This window comes from Podarcis raffonei, chromosome 4, assembly GCF_027172205.1.
Source record: "Podarcis raffonei isolate rPodRaf1 chromosome 4, rPodRaf1.pri, whole genome shotgun sequence".
Lineage (NCBI taxonomy): Eukaryota > Metazoa > Chordata > Lepidosauria > Squamata > Lacertidae > Podarcis > Podarcis raffonei.
In genome coordinates, this window is record NC_070605.1 from 5,550,128 (window position 1) to 5,571,491 (window position 21,364).

The 21,364-nt window shown below is 49.6% G+C and overlaps 1 protein-coding gene across 5 annotated transcripts in view; it reads left to right on the plus strand.

Annotated features, from left to right (window-relative positions):
• ARRB1 (arrestin beta 1) overlaps window positions 1-21,364 on the plus strand; it is a 123,448-nt gene that overhangs the window by 43,296 nt on the left and 58,788 nt on the right. Inside the window, exon 1 of one of the 5 annotated variants that reach the window (XM_053385325.1) lies at window positions 16,834-17,092. The exons of 1 other annotated variant lie outside the window; for it this stretch is intronic. In XM_053385325.1, coding sequence (XP_053241300.1) covers window positions 16,992-17,092 — 101 coding nt within the window. In that variant the 5' untranslated portion in view covers window positions 16,834-16,991. Of the gene's footprint in view, window positions 1-16,833; window positions 17,093-21,364 lie in introns of those variants that run through there. 3 more of the 5 variants (XM_053385326.1, XM_053385323.1, XM_053385324.1) reach the window with 3 other exon arrangements.

Sequence of the window (21,364 nt, forward strand, 5' to 3'; positions counted from 1 at the left end):
GGGGCTTTTCCCCCTTCGGAGGGGACGCCTGGGCGTTGGAAGAGAGCGCTTTCTCTCCCACATGACTCAGTTGGAAAACTACTGTGGGGAGCCTTGCTTGCTGAGTTTCCTTGCCGTTCCTGCTCCAGAGTTAATCCTCGCTGAGTCTCAGAGGAGCTGGAAGCACTTAGTAGATCGATAACCCAGAGAGAGAAGAGTGGTGCAGCATGAGGAGGCCTGTTTGGCACACAGGACCAGCCGGCATGGAGAAGGCTTGGCTTCCTGGCCCTGGACACCTGGGTCCTCTGAAGGGCCATGTACTCAGGTAGGGGGAGAAGCAAGGCTGGTGTGCCCTGGGGAAAGTAGCAAGGGCCAAGTATGAACTTGTTCCGCCCGGGGCCGGATTCCCTTCCGACCAGCCTCTGAAGGGCCATGTACTCAGGTAGGGGGAGAAGCAAGGCTGGTGTGCCCTGGGGAAAGTAGCAAGGGCCAAGTATGAAGGCCACATTTGACCTGCACCGGGTGTGAGGTTCCCCAGCCCTGCCTTACCCTACGAGCCACAACTCTTCCTTCTCCTGCCACCAGCCATATATCGCTGAGCTGCTGTGGCACAGTCGTTAAGAGCAGGCGGAAATCCTCTTTTTGGTGCAAATCCTCTTTTCTGCTAAATCTGCACCTTGGTCCGGCATGCCGTCTGTGTGTTTCTTTGTGTGTGTGTGTGGCCACGAACTTGGACGGCTATTGAAGGCTTCTAGTCATGATCAGGACCAGATTGAGGTTTGATGAGGCCTTCAGCTCCTGAAGGTAATGGGGCCCTTTATATGTCCAGCTGTCCTTTGTCAACAACAAATGGCCGCCGTTTTTTGTGTTGAATATATGCTAGATGGTAATTTATGGACCTGATGGGTATTTAAAGCCATTTGCACAGGTTGCCTTGCAACCAGTCCATGCAGAATGTCGGCACCCTATATATGTTGTTGTTTAGTTGTTTAGTCGTGTCCGCCTCTTCGTGACCCCCTGGACCAGAGCACGCCAGGCACTCCTGTCTTCCACTGCTTCCCGCAGTTTGGTCAAACTCATGCTGGTAGCTTCAAGAACACTATCCAACCATCTCGTCCTCTGTTGTCCCCTTCTCCTTGTGCCCTCCATCTTTCCCAACATCAGGGTCTTTTCCAGGGAGTCTTCTCTTCTCATGAGGTGGCCAAAGTATTGGAGCCTCAGCTTCACGATCAGTCCTTCCAGTGAGCACTCAGGGCTGATTTCCTTCAGAATGGAGAGGTTGGATCTTCTTGCAGTCCATGGGACTCTCAAGAGTCTCCTCCAGCACCAGAATTCAAAAGCATCCATTCTTCGACGATCAGCCTTCTTTATGGTCCAGCTCTCACTTCCATACATCACTACTGGGAAAACCATAGCACCCTATATATAGAAAGGAGCAAACCAGTGATATTTTAAGGAGCAGGCTAGCAGGTGGGGCCCATGACTTACATCATAGGAGCCTACACAACACAAAACACTGTTGCTGTATGTCGGTTTTATTTTATCTGTTTTCTGTCTTATATTTTGGAGATGTACATCCAGTGTTTTCCCCTTTAATTTTGTTGCCCCCCCCCAAAAGAGTGAGGCCCTAAGCTATAGCTTGTTTAGCTTATACGTAAATGTGGCACTGGTCATGATGGCTGTGCTCTGAGTCCACAGTTGGAGAAAGCAGGGACCGGCAAGAGGAGAGAGGGCTCTTGTGCCCAGATCCTGCTTGCGGGTTTCGCACCAGAGGCATCTGACCGGCCACTGTGAGAGCAGGATGCTGGGCCAGGTGGGCCCTGATCTCGTTTTTTGACAGAATTACAAGCCTGGTAGATGAAGGGAACGCAGTGGATGTAGCCTACCTTGATTTCAGCAAGGCATTTGACAAGGTGCCCCATGATATTCTTGTAAAGAAGCTGGTAAAATGCGGTCTTGACTATGCTACCACTCAGTGGATTTGTAACTGGCTGACTGACCGAACCCAAAGGGTGCTCATCAATGGTTCCTCTTCATCCTGGAGAAGAGTGACTAGTGGGGTGCCACAGGGTTCTTCTGTCTTGGGCCTGGTCTTATTCAACATCTTTATCAACGACTTGGATGATGGACTCAAGGGCATCCTGATCAAATTTGCAGATGACACCAAACTGGGAGGGGTGGCTAACACCCCAGAGGACAGGATCACACTTCAAAACGACCTTGACAGATTAGAGAACTGGGCCAAAACAAACAAGATGAACTTTAACAGGGAGAAATGTAAAGTATTGCACTTGGGCAAAAAAAATGAGAGGCACAAATACAAGATGGGGGACACCTGGCTTGAGAGCAGTACATGTGAAAAGGATCTAGGAGTCTTGGTTGACCACAAACTTGACATGAGCCAACAGTGTGACGTGGCAGCTAAAAAAGCCAATGCAATTCTGGGCTGCATCAATAGGAGTATAGCATCTAGATCAAGGGAAGTAATAGTGCCACTGTATTCTGCTCTGGTCAGACCTCACCTGGAGTACTGTATCCAGTTCTGGGCACCACAGTTCAAGAAGGACACTGACAAACTGGAACGTGTCCAGAGGAGGGCAACCAAAATGGTCAAAGGCCTGGAAACGATGCCTTGTGAGGAACGGCTAAGGGAGCTGGGCATGTTTAGCCTGGAGAAGAGGAGGTTAAGGGGTGATATGATAGCCATGTTCAAATATATAAAAGGATGTCACATAGAGGAGGGAGAAAGGTTGTTTTCTGCTGCTCCAGAGAAGCGGACACGGAGCAATGGATCCAAACTACAAGAAAGAAGATTCCAGCTAAACATTAGGAAGAACTTCCTGACAGTAAGAGCTGTTCGACAGTGGAATTTGCTGCCAAGGAGTGTGGTGGAGTCTCCTTCCTTGGAGGTCTTTAAGCAGAGGCTTGACAACCATATGTCAGGAGTGCTCTGATGGTGTTTCCTGCTTGGCAGGGGGTTGGACTCGATGGCCCTTGTGGTCTCTTCCAACTCTATGATTCTATGGTTCTTAGCTTCGTAAGATCTAGAGGGCCTCAGTTTTTGCCCTCGGTGTTAGAGCCTGCTGGTGAATTTCTCCCACACCCGATTTCCCTCTCCTCATCTGCCTCCCTCCCTCCCTCCTTCCACCTTCCTGCGCATGAAAGCTCTGAGGCCTCCTGCAAAGCAGAGCTGCTCCGAGACAATTTGGCGCCGCCAGAGCGACTGGAGCGTGCCCCTCGATGGCACCGGTGGCGCTGCCACTCTTTGCAATGTCCTCAATCTCTTCGAGGAAGCAGGCATTGTGCCGGCAATTACTGGGCCCCAGATGAAAGTATGCGCTAAATGTTTCTGCCGAATAGCTCCTCTGCCTATTAGGGAATTAATCTGTTTTGCTGTTCCTTTCCCTTTCATCGCTGCCTGCTTTTCCTCTTTTGTTTTAGGCTGTGGAGGAGAAAATTAATTTCTGCCTGAAGAGGGATGGAGATAGGAGGGAGGGAGAAACAGCTCTGTGCTACCCTGAGGTTTGCTCTGCTGTTGTCTAGAGCTGGGGTGGGGGACCTCAGGCTGCACCTCTCTCTTACCCAGCTTCACCCCCAGATAAATTTGTGGGCTCTTGACAATGCCTCTCACTTGTCTGGTGTCAGGAGTGGGTCAGCAACAAATCACACGGAGTCAGTGAGGTTGGCTCTTATTCAAGGAAACAAAGTCAACTCAGGAGGCCAGGCCTAGTGAGCGCAGCTACTCTTCCTGGTAGAACTTGCCCCTATGAGGCAGTTTGGGGGACTGAAGGTCCCTGTCTTCTGACAGATCTCTTGTCTCCTCCTCCGCTGGATCCTTCCCAAGCAATCTGAGACTCTGCCATCCTCCCTCTCTCTGCTCCTCCCTCTTTCATACCTCTTCTGTTTCTGGGAAATCAGGGGAGAGGGGAGCTGGTTGCAGCAAGAGAGGGACACATCATGGCTTCTTCACCAGCCTGCCACATCTCTGCCTCTTGGCCCCACTCCTCACCAACCTCCATTTCTGAGTCTGGATTGTCCTCTGCCCCAGACTCTCCCCGCTCACTAAGCCCTGTTGATTCTTCAGCTTCCAACGTTGCCTCCTTCCAGTCTTCTCCTTCTTCTCCCTCTGACCACTCATCACCATCCCACCAGCACTCCCTGGGCTCTGAGTCTTCTTCCCAGTCCATGACACCTACTATAAAAAGGTAGAATTTATGGCCCACCCACTTTTGACCTTGGCCACATTCACCCCATGACATGTGGTCCCCGGAAGATTGCTTAGGAGACAGAGTGGCCCCAGGGCTTAAAAACATTGTCTCCATCCCTCTGCAAGCGGTTCTGCTCTGCAAGGGATGGTCTTGCAAACTTGAGAGGCAGCATGGATCAGGCCAATGGCTGTGATTCCTGCATTGCAGGTGGGGTTGGACTAGATGACCCTCGGTGTACCTTCCAACTCTTATGTGTCTGAAAGTGTCACAGTCAGGGAAGGGAAAGAGCCAGAAAGAGCTCTGATCCTGCGGTTTGCAAGTGCCTCCTTCCTTCTGATTAATGTCACTCCTGGATTTGAGGAGGGGAAAGCGCAAGGTTTTATTTTTTATTTTTTAATCTCTGTTGGCCAGTTTCCATCCCTGACTTCCAGTGGCTACAGATGGAAGCCAAAAGCTGCTGCAGTGCCAAACTTCTCGGCTTATTGAATCAATAAAATAAAAAGCCTGGGGAAGAATAATGGCTAATCAATAATGGATTGAACGTGGGGCCATTTCCTTCCTCTCTGCGTAAGCGGCCATCTGCCCTGAATTGGATTTGATATACTGCCGGCCTCAGTTGGTAGGCCAAGGGAAGAAGTGGTGTTGGGTCACAGCCTGGCTATTTAGCGTTTCCCTTAATATACTCAATGCCTGAGTGTGGATGGCAGTTATTCGGAATACAATTCTGTGCCCAGACATCTGGGTCCTTGGTATCATACAGGGTTTTCCAAAGTTGGGGCTCCAGCTGTTTTTGGACTACAGCTCCCATCATCCCTAGCTAGCAGGAGCAGTGGTCAGGGATGATGGGAGCTGTAGTTTAAAATCAGCTGGAGATCCAAGTTTGGGAAGCCCTGGTATAATATGTCCTTTCTCTGTGAAGCAGGAAAGAACTAAGTAAAACTAAGTGGGAGGGCATCTGTTTTGCAGGCAAGTTCAGTCTCTGGCATCTCGAGGTACAACTCCAGGTACAATTGTCCGCCTGAAATGCTGAAGAATTGGTCCCATTTAGTATAGACCGTCCTGAGCCTGATGGACCCGTCGTCTGACTCGGCGTAATGCTTCTTAAATTCATATGCAACATAAAATCACATATCTGTGCAGAGTTTGTGCAGATGTGCAAGGAAGTTGCTGTTGCACTCGAATCCTGTTTGTGGGTTTCTCATAATGGGTATCTTGGCATGTGGGTGGCTCTGTGGTCTAAACCGTGTGCTCTGGTTTCCGTCACACTGTCCCGTTGCGCCAGAAGCGGTTTAGTCCTGCTGGCCGCATGACCCGGAAAGCTGTCTGTGGACAAACGCCGGCCCCCTTAGCCTGAAAGCGAGATGAGCGCCACAACTCCATCGTCACCTTTGACTGGACTTAACCGTCCAGGGGTCCTTTACCTTTTATCTGGTTGTTCCCTGTGAGAACAGGAGACTAGATGGGCCAATGGCCTGATCCAGCACACTCTTTTTAGGTTTCTAAAGCCCCCCAGAGGTGCCTCGTTCTTGTGCAAACAGATTTGGAAAAATGTGTAACTCTAACTTGGGCATTATGTTATGCTTAAACCCTGAAAGGCTCTCGACTAAATTTCCTGAGCCCTTGGACAGCTAAATGGAGCAAAGATCTGAAGGCCATTTCTGATGAAACACATGTCCGTTCACATGAATTTGCCCAACTGCATTTCGGACCTCCCCAACCTGGTTCCCTCTAGATGTTTTGCACTACGACTGGTGCTTTTCTTCTTGAAAAAATGGTGCCGGTACAATGTACCCTTGAGAATAATAAAAAAAGCACTGATGATGACTCTTATCGGGCTCAGCCAAGCACGATGAGAGCTGTAGTACAAAAACAGACAGAGCACCCCAAGTTTTTCTATTTTTTAATTTTTATTTATTAGATTTATATACTGTTAACGTTAACAATACTGCCCTCATCGAAAGATCTCAGGGCAGTTCCCAAAATAAAGAAAGTTGGGGAAGGAGACCGAAAGGAACGCCATCCGTTTGGGAGGGTGAGGAGAGAATTTGCTGCTTGTGCATCGACAGAAAAGAGTGTTTGTTCGCGCTATCAATATCCGTTCACTGAGCAAACACTCTTTCCCACGAGTTTACCTAAGTGCTCAATGAGCAGAGCAGAGAAAGATAGCACAGCTGTTGTGAATTGGGATAGATTCACCTGGTATAGAAAGCAAGCTGGCCGACCTGAGTTCACCTGCTCCATTTGGCGGCGTTGGCGCTTCAGAGCTGGGCAGCGGTTTCCCCCATGTGTGTGCGCAGACGCATGTAGCACATTCCATGCGTCAGGCTGAGTGGTTTGCGCTGAGAGAGCTTCTGCCACCAGGCACTGAATGCTTTCATCTCTCCCTGCGCTCATTAACATGCCCCAGCTTGCTCCACTCTCGCTCTCCCTGTAATGCAATAATCTGATGCTTGAAACTTCCTTATCAGATTTGCTGGCTTTAAAGAGATTTCGGCTGCCAGAGGTTCGGGTGCTCTGTTTGATGTGCCTCATTTGCATAAGGTGGGAGGGAGGGAGGGACGACAGAAGGAGGAGGGAGGAGGGGGCACATCGAGAGGCCTGCAGGAGCATCAGTCCAGACTGCTCATTATCATCTGCTGAAGGCTTACATCACAGCCCCCAGCAAGAAGGAGGGAAGAGAAACACACACAGATAAGGAAAGCAGGCTGTCAGAGAAGCCACAGGAACCCCGTATGTGCCAAAGCCCTCCAGAGGCTGCTTGCCAGCCAGCATATGGTGTCAGCCACATGGGGCAATGCTATGAGCCACTACCACAGCTACGAGATGCATACCTGCTAGGGACAGGCTGGGCCCAGGCGTGGAGGAAGGGGGGGTCCGGTGGGGGTGGATCGCCCCAGGTGTCACCACTGAGGGGGGTGAAAAAATGCCAGGCAGCACTCACCAGTCGTACCTTGGAAGCCGGACGGCTTGGCTCCCGAACGAGTCGGCTCCCAAATGATTTAAACCCAGAAGTGAGTGTTCCGGTTTCCGAATGATTTTTGGAAGCCGAACGTCCGGTGCAGCTTCTGATTGGCTCCTGCAGCCAATCGGAAGCTGCGCTTTGGTTTTCGAACGGTTCCGGGAGTTGAACAGGCTCCTGGAGCGCATTCTGTTAGAAAGCCAAGGTACCACTGTATCTGAATTTCTAACAGGCTCCCCACTGTCCCTGCAACGGCATCGCTAGGGCCCAGACCTGTGTTTGGTTGGGATTCATGTGCAGGACGGCCATACCTGAGGCTCAGCCAATTCCCTCCCCCCAGAGGCCTTTGGGCAGAGAAGTCTCGTCAGGTGCTCCAAAGGCTTCACACTGTCGCTGCAACTACATCCCAGGGGCCCAGACCTGTGGTTGGTTGCAGTTCAGGTGCAGGACAGCCATGCCAGAGCAGAGAAGTCTCGCCAGGTGCTCCAAAGGTGAGCCGCTACCTCCTTCCTTCCTGTCCTCTTTTGACACCTCCATTTGTCTAATTAGTTAAGGCTTTGTTGACAGCAAGCCTGGAAAGCAGCCTTGCTAATTTCCTCTTGAGCGCCAAACAAACAGAGAGAAACGCAGGGCTCTCAGCCGCAACCGGGGAGCAGCTAAGCTCGACCTGCCACAGGAGACCATAAACTACTCTGGTCTGTTTGCACAGGTTCTCTCCCCCCCCCAAAAAATCCAGACGAGAGATGCAGAAGCTCAGTACAAGCCACGTGGAGAATCTTATTTGCTGTCCCGCAATTTATGATGCGTTTCAAACAACCGTGTCTGCAGCACGCTTAGCCGGCATCTGTCAGCAAGATCCCAATTGCCCCCGCAATGTTTATTTCGAAGGGGATTTTCTCTGGCGATGTTTTCAGTCTGATACATCAATATTAGGTCCTGTTTTCCGAAGTTGGGGTGGGGCACTTTCTGAAAGCAGGGTCCTTTGGGGGGGGGGGCTGTTCGAATGAATCTTGCAGCTTTTGAGCTGACCTCATCAGTTTTGGGAGACTTGTAACTTGTGAGAGTTGACAGCCTTTGTCTCGCCCTGGAGCCACGAGTCACTGAACAAGAAAATGTCACAGAGGTGTGAATGGTTATTAAAATCACAAAGCAGCACGCAGTTGTCCTATAGGGTCGGGTAATGTGTAGATACATTATCCAAAATTGGTCTGAAGTACACATCATGATATCGGTTTCATAATATCTGACATGGCGATATATCATAGAATCATGGAGTTGGAAGGGACGCCGAGGGTCATCTAGTCTGACCCTCTGCAATGCAGGAATCTCAGCTAAAGCATCCAAGACAGATGACCATCCAACCTCTGCTTAAAAACCTCCAAGTCAGGAGAGTCCACCACCTCTCGCGGGAGTCTGTTCCACTGCTGAACAGCTCTTACTGTCAGAGAGTTTCCTTTCTTGCAACTTAAAGCCACGGGTTCGAGTCCTACCCTCCAGAGCAGGAGAAAACAAGCTTGCTCCCTCTTCCATGTGACAGCCCTTGAGATATTTGAAGATGGTTTTCATATCTCCTCTCAGTCTCCTCTTTTCCAGGCTAAACATACCCAGCTCCTTCAACCGTTCCGCATCAGGCATGGTTTCCAGACCCTTGATCATCTTCTTCACTTTCCTCTGCCCACCTTCCAGCTTGTCAACATCCTTCTTAAATTGTGGTGCCCAGAACTGGACACAGTATTCCAGCTGATATGGAATACGGCTCCCTTGATATGGACACTATACTTCTGTTGATGCAGCCTAGAATAGCATTCACTTTTTTTGTTGCTGCATCACACTATTGGCTCATTTTAAGCTTGTGGTCCACCAAGATCCCTAGATCCTTTTCACATGTACTGCTAGAAAGCCAGGTGTCCCCCATCCTATATTTGTGCATCTGGTTCTTTCTGCCCAAGTGCAGAACTTTAACTTTGTCCCTCTTGAAAGTCATTTTTTTAGCATGCACCCAGTTCTCCAATCTGTTAAGGTCATTTCGAATTCTTATTCTGTCTTCTGCGATGTTAGCTACCCCCCCACCCCAGCTTGGTGTCACCTGCAGATTTAATGAGCATCCCCTCAATTCCTTCATCCAAGTCATTTATAAAGACGAACAACAACGGGCCCAGGACAGAACCCGAATCACAATTGGTATGTGTTTGTGATTTTAAAAATTGTCAAAGCTGTCAAACCGGTCATCGCTTAGCAACATAGAATTGTAGAGTTGGAAGGGACCCCAACGGTCATCTAGTCCAACCCCCTGTGATCCTGGAATTTCAGCTAAAGCATCCAAGACTGATGGCCGTCCAACCTCTGCTTAAAAACCTCCAAGGAAGGAGAGTCCACAAACTTCTGAGGGAGACCGTTCCACTGCTGCTCATGATTTCTTCTTCCCCTGTTGCTCTGTACTATAAAATAACAGTTATAATATTTTGATGTATTTTTAATTTTTGTTCCCCAGAGTGGCTGGGGAAACCCAGCCAGACGCACGGGGTACAAATAAATTATTATTTTTATATGTTAAAGGTAAGTAAAATGTATCAACTTTAAACCACTAAGTAGTAGAAGTTGCCAGGAAATTAACCCGTTCGCCTCTACATAGTTCCATCCTTATTTCAGGCATCGTGTTATCTCAGTACATCACAATGTTTAGCTGGCGAAAACCAGACGTTGCTCAATCCTAGATCCACCGGCCCAAAGGAGGGCTCGTGGGAGGGGCTGGGTTCAGGAATACCAAAGAAGAATGTCAATAACTCTAGAATGATCGGTTGCTGAGCTTTATTAAAAAAAGGTGTAGCCTTCCAGCAAGTCAGCCTGCCGGGTCTCCCAGCCTTTGCAGACACGGGGCGGACACCACAGCAAGGAGATGGCTTGTCCGCAACCAAGCTAACATGTGTTTATGCACAAAGCAGCGTACGTCAGTTTGCCCAGACCCTCCCCTCCCAACTGGCCGGTGAGGCCATAGGTGGCAGCTGTCCAGAACTTCTCCCCTCTCTGGGCTTCGAGCCCAGCCTCCCAAGGCCTACCGATAAGCGCCGCATCAAAGCCAGCCAATTAGCATACATCAAAGCAAGTGAATGCATAAGCATGTATGAGCTCACTTGTGCAACAACGGCCAATTAGTTTGGGGTTATCTTGACTGCCAAGATGGCGTTTGTAGGCTTTCCGGAACGATTCACCTTTGGCTCAGCAGAACTGGAAGGATGACGGACCAAGGATACAGAGGTTCAGATGCAAAAGATAAAACAGACAAGGAAATAAGAACTTAAGAAAAGCCTGATGGATCAGACCAGTGGCCTGTCCAGCCCAGCATCCTGTTTTCACAGCAGCTACCCAGATGCCCATTGTGGACAGCCCACAAGCACAAGAGCCCTCTCCCCTCCTCTGATTTCCTGCAGAGGGAAGAACATTGCCATCCTAGCTAGTAGCCGTTGATAGACCTCTCCATGAATTTGTCCAGTCCTCTTTTAAAGCCATTCTGTATGTTCTTGGCTTGCCATCTGCATGCGGAGCATATTTTGGAGGCAGCCATGCTTCTGAATCCCAGTTGCTGGAAGCCACAGGAGGGGAGAGTTGCTCTTGTGCTTGGATCCTGCTTGAGGGTTTACCATGGGGGCATCCGGTTGGCCACTGGGAGAACAGGATGGATGGCCTAGATCAGCCTTTCTCAACCTGTGGGTCCCCAGATGTTGTTGAACTGTAACTCCCATCATTCCTAGATAGCAAGGCCAGAGCCCAGGGATGATGGGAGTTGTAGTCCAATAACATATGGGGACCCACAGGTTGAGAACCGCTGGCCTAGATGGACCATTGGCCTGATCCAGAGCAGGCTCTTATGTTCTGTGATTCTTATGACCAGACCCGGACTCCCTGAAGGATCAGCTTGAAACCTTGGAGCCCAGAAGTAGCCCAGGGCTACAGAGGATGTTGTTGGCCTTTTAATGGGCCACATGCAGCATTCAGGGGGTGGAGCCTCTTGTCAATGAATCTGTAGGCTCTAAAGATCTGCCACTTGGCCCAGGACATCGCTGAGACAACTCGCATCTTCTGCCTCAGCAGTAGTGGTGCTAACCATGGTCCTGAAACCTACACCATGGCCCCTCTCCAAGGTGCTGATCCTCACATTGTCTAGCCCAGCGGTTCTCAACCTGTGGGTCCCCAAATGTTATTGGACTACAACTCCCATCATCCCTGAGCTCTGCCCTTGCTAGCTAGGGGTGATGGGAGTTGTAGTTCAACAACATCTGGGGACCCAGAGGTTGAGAAAGGCTGCTCTAGTCCAATGGTGGAGAACCTATGGCGCGCATGCCAGAAGAGGCACTCAGAGTGCGCCATCGCCCCAGCACAGCCGGCAGAAGGCAAGGGTGGCGCATTGAGTCCTCAGCTCAACTTGTGACCGAGTAGAAGCACCTCGGATGGGGTGTTAGGGGGCGCAAAATGGAGCCACAACCCCCGGGATGTGCATTTTCCCTTGGGAAGCCTCCGCTGTGTGGGGGGAGGGCGCAGCACTCTGCACGCACTCAGAGGCACGCTGCCGCCTTGGTGGGCCACTGAGAGTTCTGAGCAGCCACCTTCCTCCTGCTGCTGCTGCGAGGCTGAGGCTTTGCACACCCTCCGGCCAGGGCCAATGGTGCCGGGCAGGGCGCGTCACACGGGAGCTGGCAGGGGAGGACGGCACCGCTGGCGAGCCTCAAGAAGCCACTTTGTTCCAGCGCCAGGTAGCCAGGCAGGGCCGCCTCCGTCCTGTCCTCCTTGCCCCTCACTTGAATTTTTGGAGGACTCTCCCTGCTGCAGCATATATACACAAACTCTGAGACAACAACAACAACAACAATAATAATAAAATTTATTTATATCCCGCCCTCCCCAGCCGAAGCCGGGCTCAGGGCAGCTAAGAGCAATAAAACAGCACAACAGTACAACACAACACAATATTCTAGAATCATTCATTATAAAATTAATTCAAATTAAACCACTGGCAACCATTGGGCCAGAGCTCCGTGAAGATTGCTGAAGGAGGGGGTCAGACTGTCCATTGGCCAAAGGCCTGGTGGAACAGCTCCGTCTTGCAGGCCCTGCAGAAAGATGTCAGGTCCCGCAGGGCCCTAGTCTCTTGTGACAGAGCGTTCCACCAGATCGGAGCCACAGCCGAAAAAGCCCTGGCTCTGGGTGAGGCCAGTCTAACCTCCCTGTGGCCCGGAACCTTCAAGACGTTTTTATTTGCCTAGCAAAATTTCTCTGTGCATCTGTTGACTCCCTTGGAAGGTGCTGGACTCTCCTTCCTTGGGGGTTTTCAAGAAGAGATTTGATGGTCAGCTGTTGGGGATTCTTTAGCTGAGGTTCTTTTTTTAAAAAAAAAATGATTAGTTTTTTTAACATATCATTTTCAACAATAATTAAACATACTTTTGTATCTTACACAATTTTTTTGACTTCCATCAACCACATCTGAAAATTTCCCAATCTGTTCACTGAATTTACGTTTCTTACTTTCACTATTGCATTTAAATCTCATAACTAATATCTCTATTCCTTCTCTACTTTGCAATGTTTCATATATTCCTCCTTACAAAACTTCCTGTAGTCCTACTAGCGTAATTTGTTGATTACAGTTGCTCTTCAAATAGTTCGAATATTTCTTCCCATCTTCTATGAATCTCTGGTCTCGCAGGTTTCGAATCCTTCCTGTCATTTTATCCAATTCTGCGTCGTCCATTACGTTTGTCTTCCGTTTTTCTTTTGTCGGAATTTCTTCTTGCTTCCATTTCTGGGCTAACAATACTCTTGCCGCTGTTGTTGCGTATAAAAACAATTTAACATCTCGTCTATTAATGTCCTCACCTATAATACCAAGTAAAAATGCTTCTGGTTTTTTAAAAACCGTGTATTTCAACATATTTTTCATCTCATTATATGACGCTGCACTTCTGTGATTCTGTCTCTGATCACATCTGGCTGCAAAAGAGGAGGGGGAGACCTTACTTCATATTCTCCAGAGTCCCCCCCCCCGAAATCTGACACACGGGCCAAGTCCTGATATGCCTTGTGTCAATTTGCGTTGCAGGGAGTTGGTTAGTCACTATTCCTACATGGCAGGGGGGTTGGACTAGATGACCCTTAGCGTCCCTTCCAGCTCTACAGTTCCAAGATTCTAAGTGATGCCCTGTCTGCTGTCATTTCAGCATGCTTTTTCCTGCAAAAACTGCACTCTCGGGGGACAAACTAGACATTTGGGAGCTTTTGCTCCCGAGATTTCAGACGAATACTTTCCATCGGGAAATCTTAACAGGGTGGTTCAGTAGGACTTCAAAGCACGAACAGGGTTCCCACTCCCTTCACCTGGGAGCCAGACACCCTTCCCACCTGTTGGATAGAAAGCAAAGGACTTTCAGTCCTTCTGCCCTGGTGCCTCTTATCTTATAAACTCTGGTGCTTCAGCGAGGATGAGTGTCTGGCTGTTAGTTCTGCGATAAGGGGCTCCGTGAAGCATCTGCAACCTCCTTTTATAGATTTCTGGTTTGTAACGAGCTGCTTAAGACGATAGCTGCGCCTGTACATCCTCTGGTGGATATTAACAAGGCTTTAGCGAAGGTGGAGAAATGATTTAAGGAACATAGATAAGGATGCAGAGACCAGCCACCACACAGGCTGCGAAGGCTTTGAAGTCCTGCTGTTGGAAAATGGACAACGTGTTAAAAGATGAGTTTCTGCAAGAGGAGAGAGAGAGAGGAGCGCAGAGGGGCAATGCCTGCACATCGCAAGAATAAGGCTTTGTTTCCAGTAGTATTGCCTGGCTTATTGGCTGTCTTAACAGGGTGATGCAGCAGCAAAAAAAGCTAATGCTATTCTCGGCTGCGTCCACAGAAATCTGGAGTCCTAATCGAGGGAAGTCGTAGTCCTGCTCTATTCTGCCTTGGTCAGACCACACCTGGAGTCCTGTGTCTAGTTCTGGGTACCACAGTTTAAGAAAGCCACTCCCGGCTGCATCACCCCCTGGCCAGCCAATCAGCTGGCTCTGGGGGCGTGGCCTGCCCTATTTAAGGCAGGCGCGGCCGGGGATCTCCCTCTTTTGCTGCCTACCAGCTGTTCCTGCTTTTCCCACCCTCCCACCCTATAAGGTTCTCGTTCCTAGACCTTGCTATGGACTGGTCGCCGTTGAGGGGCCTGGTAGGAATTATTTCACTTGGCAAATTGGCACCAGCTACTTGGTTTTCACCTACCTTGTAGCAAACCATCACAACTTTCTTGGTATTGGCGGTTAAGCATTGGTATAGTTCAGTAGATGGAAGAGGGGAGGTAGCGCCATCACCTGCCCCACATATTGAAGGGTAGTCCGATAAAGGATTTCAGGGTGTGTGGCCACGCACTGGATCTGCACCCTTCCCCAAATTGGCCCCCCTGCCAAAACGGATCTGGGTCTCTCCCCTGTTCCCCATCCTTGCCCTCAGATGCCTCTGTCTCGCTGCTAATTTGCATGGCGAAAAGCTTCCCTTAATGAGCTCCCTGGTAGGGAAACAGCTGCGGCTGTCATGGCAACTGCCGGGCTTTGACATCCCTCCCTGGGAGGAGTCTCAGCAGGTGCTTTGGGGGGTATCCCCCCTCCCTGCCTCTGCTCCTCCCCCAATTCATCCATCTCCACCTTTCGGCCAGGTATGGGGTGTGTGTGGCTGTCTCTGTTGGGGGGGGATTCCAAATGGGGAGAGAAAGTCCCCTTGCCTTGCTGGGCACCCAACCTCATTAGCGTCTTTTATTTCCTAGGGAGGTCGCGCTAATGATTTACTCAAGTTGCTCTGATTCTTATTTGGGGAGGGGGGAGCGCCGCGCAAGAGAGAGAGGGAGCACGGCAATGAAAAATTCATGGGACCATAATTAAAACATGACAGCCCGCAAGGTGTCTACATATTTGCCGGGAACGCGTGATGTCAATGGGGGGGAGGGGAAGCGATGCTTTATTGCAAATAATTTGTTGTTCTTTAGTCGTTTAGTCGTGTCCGACTCTTCGTGACCCCCTGGACCAGAGCACGCCAGGCACTCCTGTCTTCCACTGCCTCCCGCAGTTTGGTCAAACTCATGTTGGTCACTTTGAGAACACTGTCCCACCATCTCGTCCTCTGTCGTCCCCTTCTCCTTGTGCCCTCCATATTTCCCAGCATCAGGGTCTTCTCCAGGGAGTCTTCTCTTCTCATGAGGTGGCCAAAGTCTTGGAGCCTCAGCTTCACGATCTGTGCTTCCAGTGAGCACTCAGGGCTGATTTCCTTCAGAACGGATAGGTTTGATCTTCTTGCAGTCCATGGGACTCTCAAGAGTCTCCTCCAGCACCATAACTCAAAAGCATCAATTCTTCTGCGATCAGCCTTCTTTATGGTCCAGCTCTCACTTCCATACATCACTACTGGGAAAACCAGAGCTTTAACTAGACGGACCTTTGTCAGCATGGTGATGTCTCTGCTTCAAGTTACAAGAAAGGAGATTCTGAATAAACATCAGGAACAGCTTTCCGACAGTAATAATAATAATAATAATAATAATAATAATAATAATAATAATAATAATATCTTTATTGTCATTGCCCCCTCTCTGGGACAACAAAATTACTTGACTGCTCCATAAAAACACTAATTAAAACAATACAGTATAGTACAGCAAGGAAGATTAGATGACTTTCAAAGTCCAGGCTTCCCATTCAGGGCCGAGATCGCTCTGGAGAAGAAGCTGTTCTTAAGACGGCTCGTTCTTGTCTTCATCGTCCTGTATCTCTGTCCCGACGGCAGGAGCTCGAAGAGACAGTGACCAGGATGCGATGGATCTTTTACTATGTCCAGTGCCTTCCTATGGCACCTTGTGGCATAAATCTGCTCTAAGGTGGAGAGTGGGCAGCCAACAATGCTCTCTGCTGCCTTAACAACTCTGCACAACCCCATCCTGTCCTGGGTAGTACAGCTTCCGTACCACACACATAAGCCATAAGTGAGCACGCTCTCAATGGCACAGTGACAGAAGGCAAGCAGCAGTTTCTGCGGAAGATGGTAAGAGCTGTTCAGTGGTGGAACGGTCTTCCTCCAGAGGTTGCGGACTCTCCTTCATTGGAAGTGTTTAGACAAAGCTTTGATGGCCATCTGTCAGGGATGCTTGAGCTGAGATTCCTGCATTTGCAGGGGGTTGGGCTGGATGACCCTCAGGGGTCCCTTCGAACTATGCTATGATTCTATGAGCCTAGTATAGAAGGTGCTAAGAAGATGGCAGGCCGAGAGGAGGAGGGGTTCATCTGAGGCAGAGAACTGGCAGAGAAAAGGGCTGTGGTTCAGTGGCAAAGCCTCTGTTTCAGATGAAAGAGTTCCCAGGTAGCGCTGGGAGGAAACCCAGAGCGGCTGCCAGTCAGGGTGGACAATATGGATCTCAATGGACCAGTGACCTGATTCTGAGGGAGGCAGATTCCCTCCCTGCTTCCCTCCGAAGCTGCAGAGACGTGGAATGCCCTCTTGCTTTTGAGACATCCGGCTGCTTCTTGGGCTGCGGCCGGGTGGTTTGTTTTCGTGTTTCTCTGGAAGCAGCTGGGTTGTGACGAATAATAGCGGGATTTCCTTTGCACCGCCGCCTCAAGAAAAACCTTTGAAGGCCCGCGGGCTGGGAAGCGGCTGCTTGCTTGCTTGCATCCCGGCCTTCTTCCCAAATACCTCGCCCTGGCGTTCCAGCTGAGAGCTTTCCGTGGATCCGGGGAGGCCGCCTTGAGACCCAGTCAAGGAACAGCTTTCTCTCTCTCCCTCCCTCGGTCGTGACTGCTGCTGGCTGCTCGCTTGGCGAGCCGGAGAGCCCAGATGAAGGGGGCGCAGGGAGATTCGGCTAACAAGCCCCCCCTTGGCTTCAAAGGCAGGGATGGAGTCTTCAGGAACACGGTTACAGAAGACTTGACGAAGCGGTAAGGGATTGCGCGGGGACGAGATCAGAGGATGCCGCAGCCAGAGCCCAGTCAAGGAAAATCATTCCCCAAGAAGGGAGCCACAGCGCCGGTACAGCAGGTTCATTTTTCCAGAGCATTGATTTGTTTTTCTTACTCGCTGAGATGCATCAATTGCAGTTTGCTTTTTGTCTCCCGCAGTTGTCCCCCGGGGAATGAAGAGGGTTGGGTTTTTTTTTTGTAGTATCACCTTGAGAGGCACCCAAAGTCTTAAGTACTTAACAATGTCATTGGGCTACTACCTCTTTGGGGGGTGAGGGTGCTATTGGACTGTGCCTGTGACATCACTGCTGGCTGGCGCTCAGGGTGGTCCTCACCCTCTCTCGTGCTGTGCATTTTTGGAAACTTAGAAAAGAGTTTCCGTTTCTTTTTTTAAAAAAAGCAGTAGGTTTCTGTTTTGGTAAAATCCTTGTTCTCTTGGGTGGATGAGCTATCCAGCAAGCTCTTCAAATGTGGGAGGGGAGCGCTTCAAAAACAACACATTTCCGCCATGAGAGTCTTTTTATTAATGCATTTTCAGTCCAGTTTTCTGAGCTAGAGTGCAAGAGAAAGAAAGAGAGAGGGAGGGAGGGAGAAGGAGAGAGAAAGGGAGGGGGGAATTTATTGCACAGAAAACATGTCCTCCGTAAGAAAAGAACAAACTGTGTGTTTTTTCCTAGGGCAGCCTTTCCCAACATGGTGCCCCCACCCAGATCTTGCTGGGCTTCAACTTCCAGCACCTGTGCTGGCTGGGGGAGGGGGGGCGAGTTACAGTCCGGCAACATCTGGAGGGCACTGGGTTGGGAAAGGCTGCCTTAGAGCAGAACTGCAATTTACCTATGTTCATCTTTGGGATTGCACAGGCACTAGGAAATGCACACTTGTGAGGTAATGCTTAAGAAATGTCACATGAGCGGGACTGTTCATTAAGACCCCCATCGCAGACCCACCGCGGGCACCTCTGCCTTCAGGCTCAGACTGGTAGCAACTGGGGGAGCATGGCCTTCTTGGTGGTGCCCCCAATTAAGGAGCGCTTTCCCCAGGGAGGCTTGCTTGCCGCCTAATTTACTGGGGCTAAGGCAAAAGGTGAAGCTGATTTGAATCTCTTGTGGTGTTTAAAATAATAGAATCATAGAAGTGTAGAGTTGGAAAGGACCACAAAGGTCATCTAGTCCAACCCCTTGCAATGCAGGAATCTTTTGACTGATTGGGAACTCAAACCCACAACCCTGAGATTAAGAGTCTCATGCTGTACCAGCTGAGCTATATTGTGGTGAATATCATTTGTTTGGTCTTGTATATACAGTAGTACCTTGATTCTCAAACTTAATCCGTTCCGGAAGTCCATTCCAAAACCAAAGCATTCCAAAACCAAGGGGCGCTTTCCCATAGAAAGTAATGCAAAACGGATTAATCCGTTCCAGACTTTTAAAAACAACCCCTAAAACAGCAATTTAACATGGATTTTACTGTCTTAACGAGACCATTGATCCATAAAATGAAAGCAATCAACAATGTACAGTGGTACCTCGGGTTAAGTACTTAATTCGTTTCAGAGGTCCGTTCTTAACCTGAAACTGTTCTTAACCTGAAGCACCACTTTAGCTAATGGAGCCTCCCGCTGCCGCCGCGCTGCCAGAGCACGATTTCTAGTCTCATCCTGAAGCAAAGTTCTTAACCCGAGGTAATATTTCTGGGTTAGCGGAGTCTGTAACCTGAAGCGTATGTAACCCGAGGTACCACTGTATTGTGGTCACACAATCAATCAATCGGTAGCTGAACTGGGTTCCACACAGTCACAAAAACAGAATAAAAAAGAGCCTCAAAAATGCAAAATAAATAGCAAAAACAGACAGACCTCAGCGTAACACTCAAAACGGAAGTGTGGCTCTCAAATCGGAAGCGTAACACTCAAAACGGAGCACGTTCGGCTTCCGAAAAAAAATTGCCAACCGGAACACTTCCTTCCGGGTTTGCAGTGTTTGGGTTCCAAGTTGTTTGAGTACCAAGGCGTTTGAGAACCAAGGTACCACTGTATAATGTTACTGTTGGTCTCCTTTTCTGTTTTGTTTGTGTGTGCATTTCAAATTGTGTGCGTTGCAAATGGATTGGTTTGAACTTTTGACACGTGGAGATGTTTGCCTCCTTGGTGGATTTTGATTGATTGATTGATTGAAAGGCTGGATACGGTCGTAAGCAGAGACCTGCGGCCGAATCAGGCCAGTGGCCCCTTCTAGTCCAGCGTCCTGTTCTCACAGTGGCCAACCAAATTCCCAGTAATATGGGAAGCCAAGGATCCAAGCGTAGACCCCTTTCCCCTCCTGCCTTTTCCAGCAATGTGTATTCAGAAACATTGCAGCTTCCAAAAGCGAAAGGAGAGCGTAGCCATTGTGGCCAGGAGCCACCAATCGTCTTATCCTCCAGGGCAGAAGTGTTTTAAATCAGTCGATAAAAGCATTCTCTAGAACTGCACCTGCCATTCTTGGTCCAGGAGTTGCTCGCAATTTCATCTCTTCTCTGCTGATGTAAGCTCCTTGCTTAAAGGTAAAGGGACCCCTGACCGTTAGGTCCAGTCGCGGACGACTCTGGGGTTGCGGCACTCATCTCACTCTATAGGCTGAGGGAGCCAGCGTTTGTCCTCAGACAGTTTTTCTGGGTCATGTGGCCAGGAGGACTAAGCTGCTTCTGGCGAAACCAGAGCAGCGCACGGAAACGCCATTTACCTTCCCGCTGGAGCGGTACCTATTTATCTACTTGCAATTTTGACATGCTTTCGAACTGCTAGGTTCGCAGGAGCAGGGACCGAACAACAGGAGCTCACCCCGTCGTGGGGATTCGAACCACCGTCCTTCTGATCGGCAAGCCCTAGGCTCTGTGGTTTAGACCACAGCACCACCCATGTCCCACCCAAGCTCCTTGCTTAGGTACAGCATAACAGAGGAACACAAGGAGAGTCTCCTGGATCAGGCCAATGGCCCCTTCTAGTCCGGCATCCCATTTTCACTGGGACCAACCAGGGTAAGGTAAAAGGTAAAGGACCCCTGGACGGTTAAGTCCAGTCAAAGGCGACTATGGGGTTGCAGCGCTCATCTCGCTTTCAGGCCGAGGGAGCCAGCGTTTGTCCACAGGCAGTTTTCCGGGTCATGTGGCCAGCAGGACTAAACCGCTTCTGGTGCAACAGGACACCGTGATGGAAACCAGAGCGCACAGAAACGCATTTACCTTCCCGCCAGAGCGGTCCCTATTTATCTACTTGCACTTTGACGTGCTTTCGAACTGCTAGGTTGGCAGGAGCTGGGAGCTCACCCCATTGCAGGGATTTGAACTGCCGTCCTTTTGATCGGCAAGCCCAAGCGGCTCAGTGGTTTAGAGTCACCACAGCACTGCCTGTGTCTGTGTACAGAACATTGTCCATGCACACTGCCTCCGGCTTAGTGCCGGATTTACATATAACCTAAATAAGATATAGCTTAGGGCCCCGCTCTCTTGGGGGCCCCAAAAAATTGTAAAGGAAAAAAAAACCTGGATGTACATTTCCAAAATATAAGATAAAAAAACATAAAATAAAACCTACATACAGCAACAGTGTTTTGTTTTGTGTTGTGTAGGCTCCTAGGATGTAAGTCATGGGCCCCGCCTGCTAGCCTGCTCCCTCAAATATCACTGCTTTGCTCCTTTCTATATATAGGGTGCCTACATTCTGCATGGACTGGTTGCAAGGCAACATGTGCAAATGGCTTTAGATACCTATTAGGTCCATAAATTACCATATAGCATATATTCAGCACAAAAAACAGCGACCATTTGTTGCTGACAAAGGACAGCTGGACATATAAAGGGCCCCATTACCTTCAGTAGCTTAGGGCCTCATCAAACCTAAATATGGCCCTGCGTGCTGCCCTAAATCCTTTTCTGCTGTGGAGGCAGAGATAGCCATAGCGGCTAGTAGCCACTGACAGCCCCCTCCTCCTCCACAAATTTGCCTCTTGAAGCCATCTAGGTGGCGGGCCATCTCTGCCTCCAGTGGCAGGGAGTTCCATAGTTTAACTATGAGCTCCGTAAAGGAACTCCTTCCTTTTCTCTGTCCCAAATCTTCCAACATTCAGCTTCATTTAGATGATTGTGAGTTCCAGCGTAATGTGGGGTTGGGGGTTGGGAATGTTTCTCTATCTGCTTTTCTTCACACAATGCATAATTCTGCAAACTTCTCCACCCCCTCGATCCCTTGGGATAAGGCGTTGGCCTGAAGCCCTT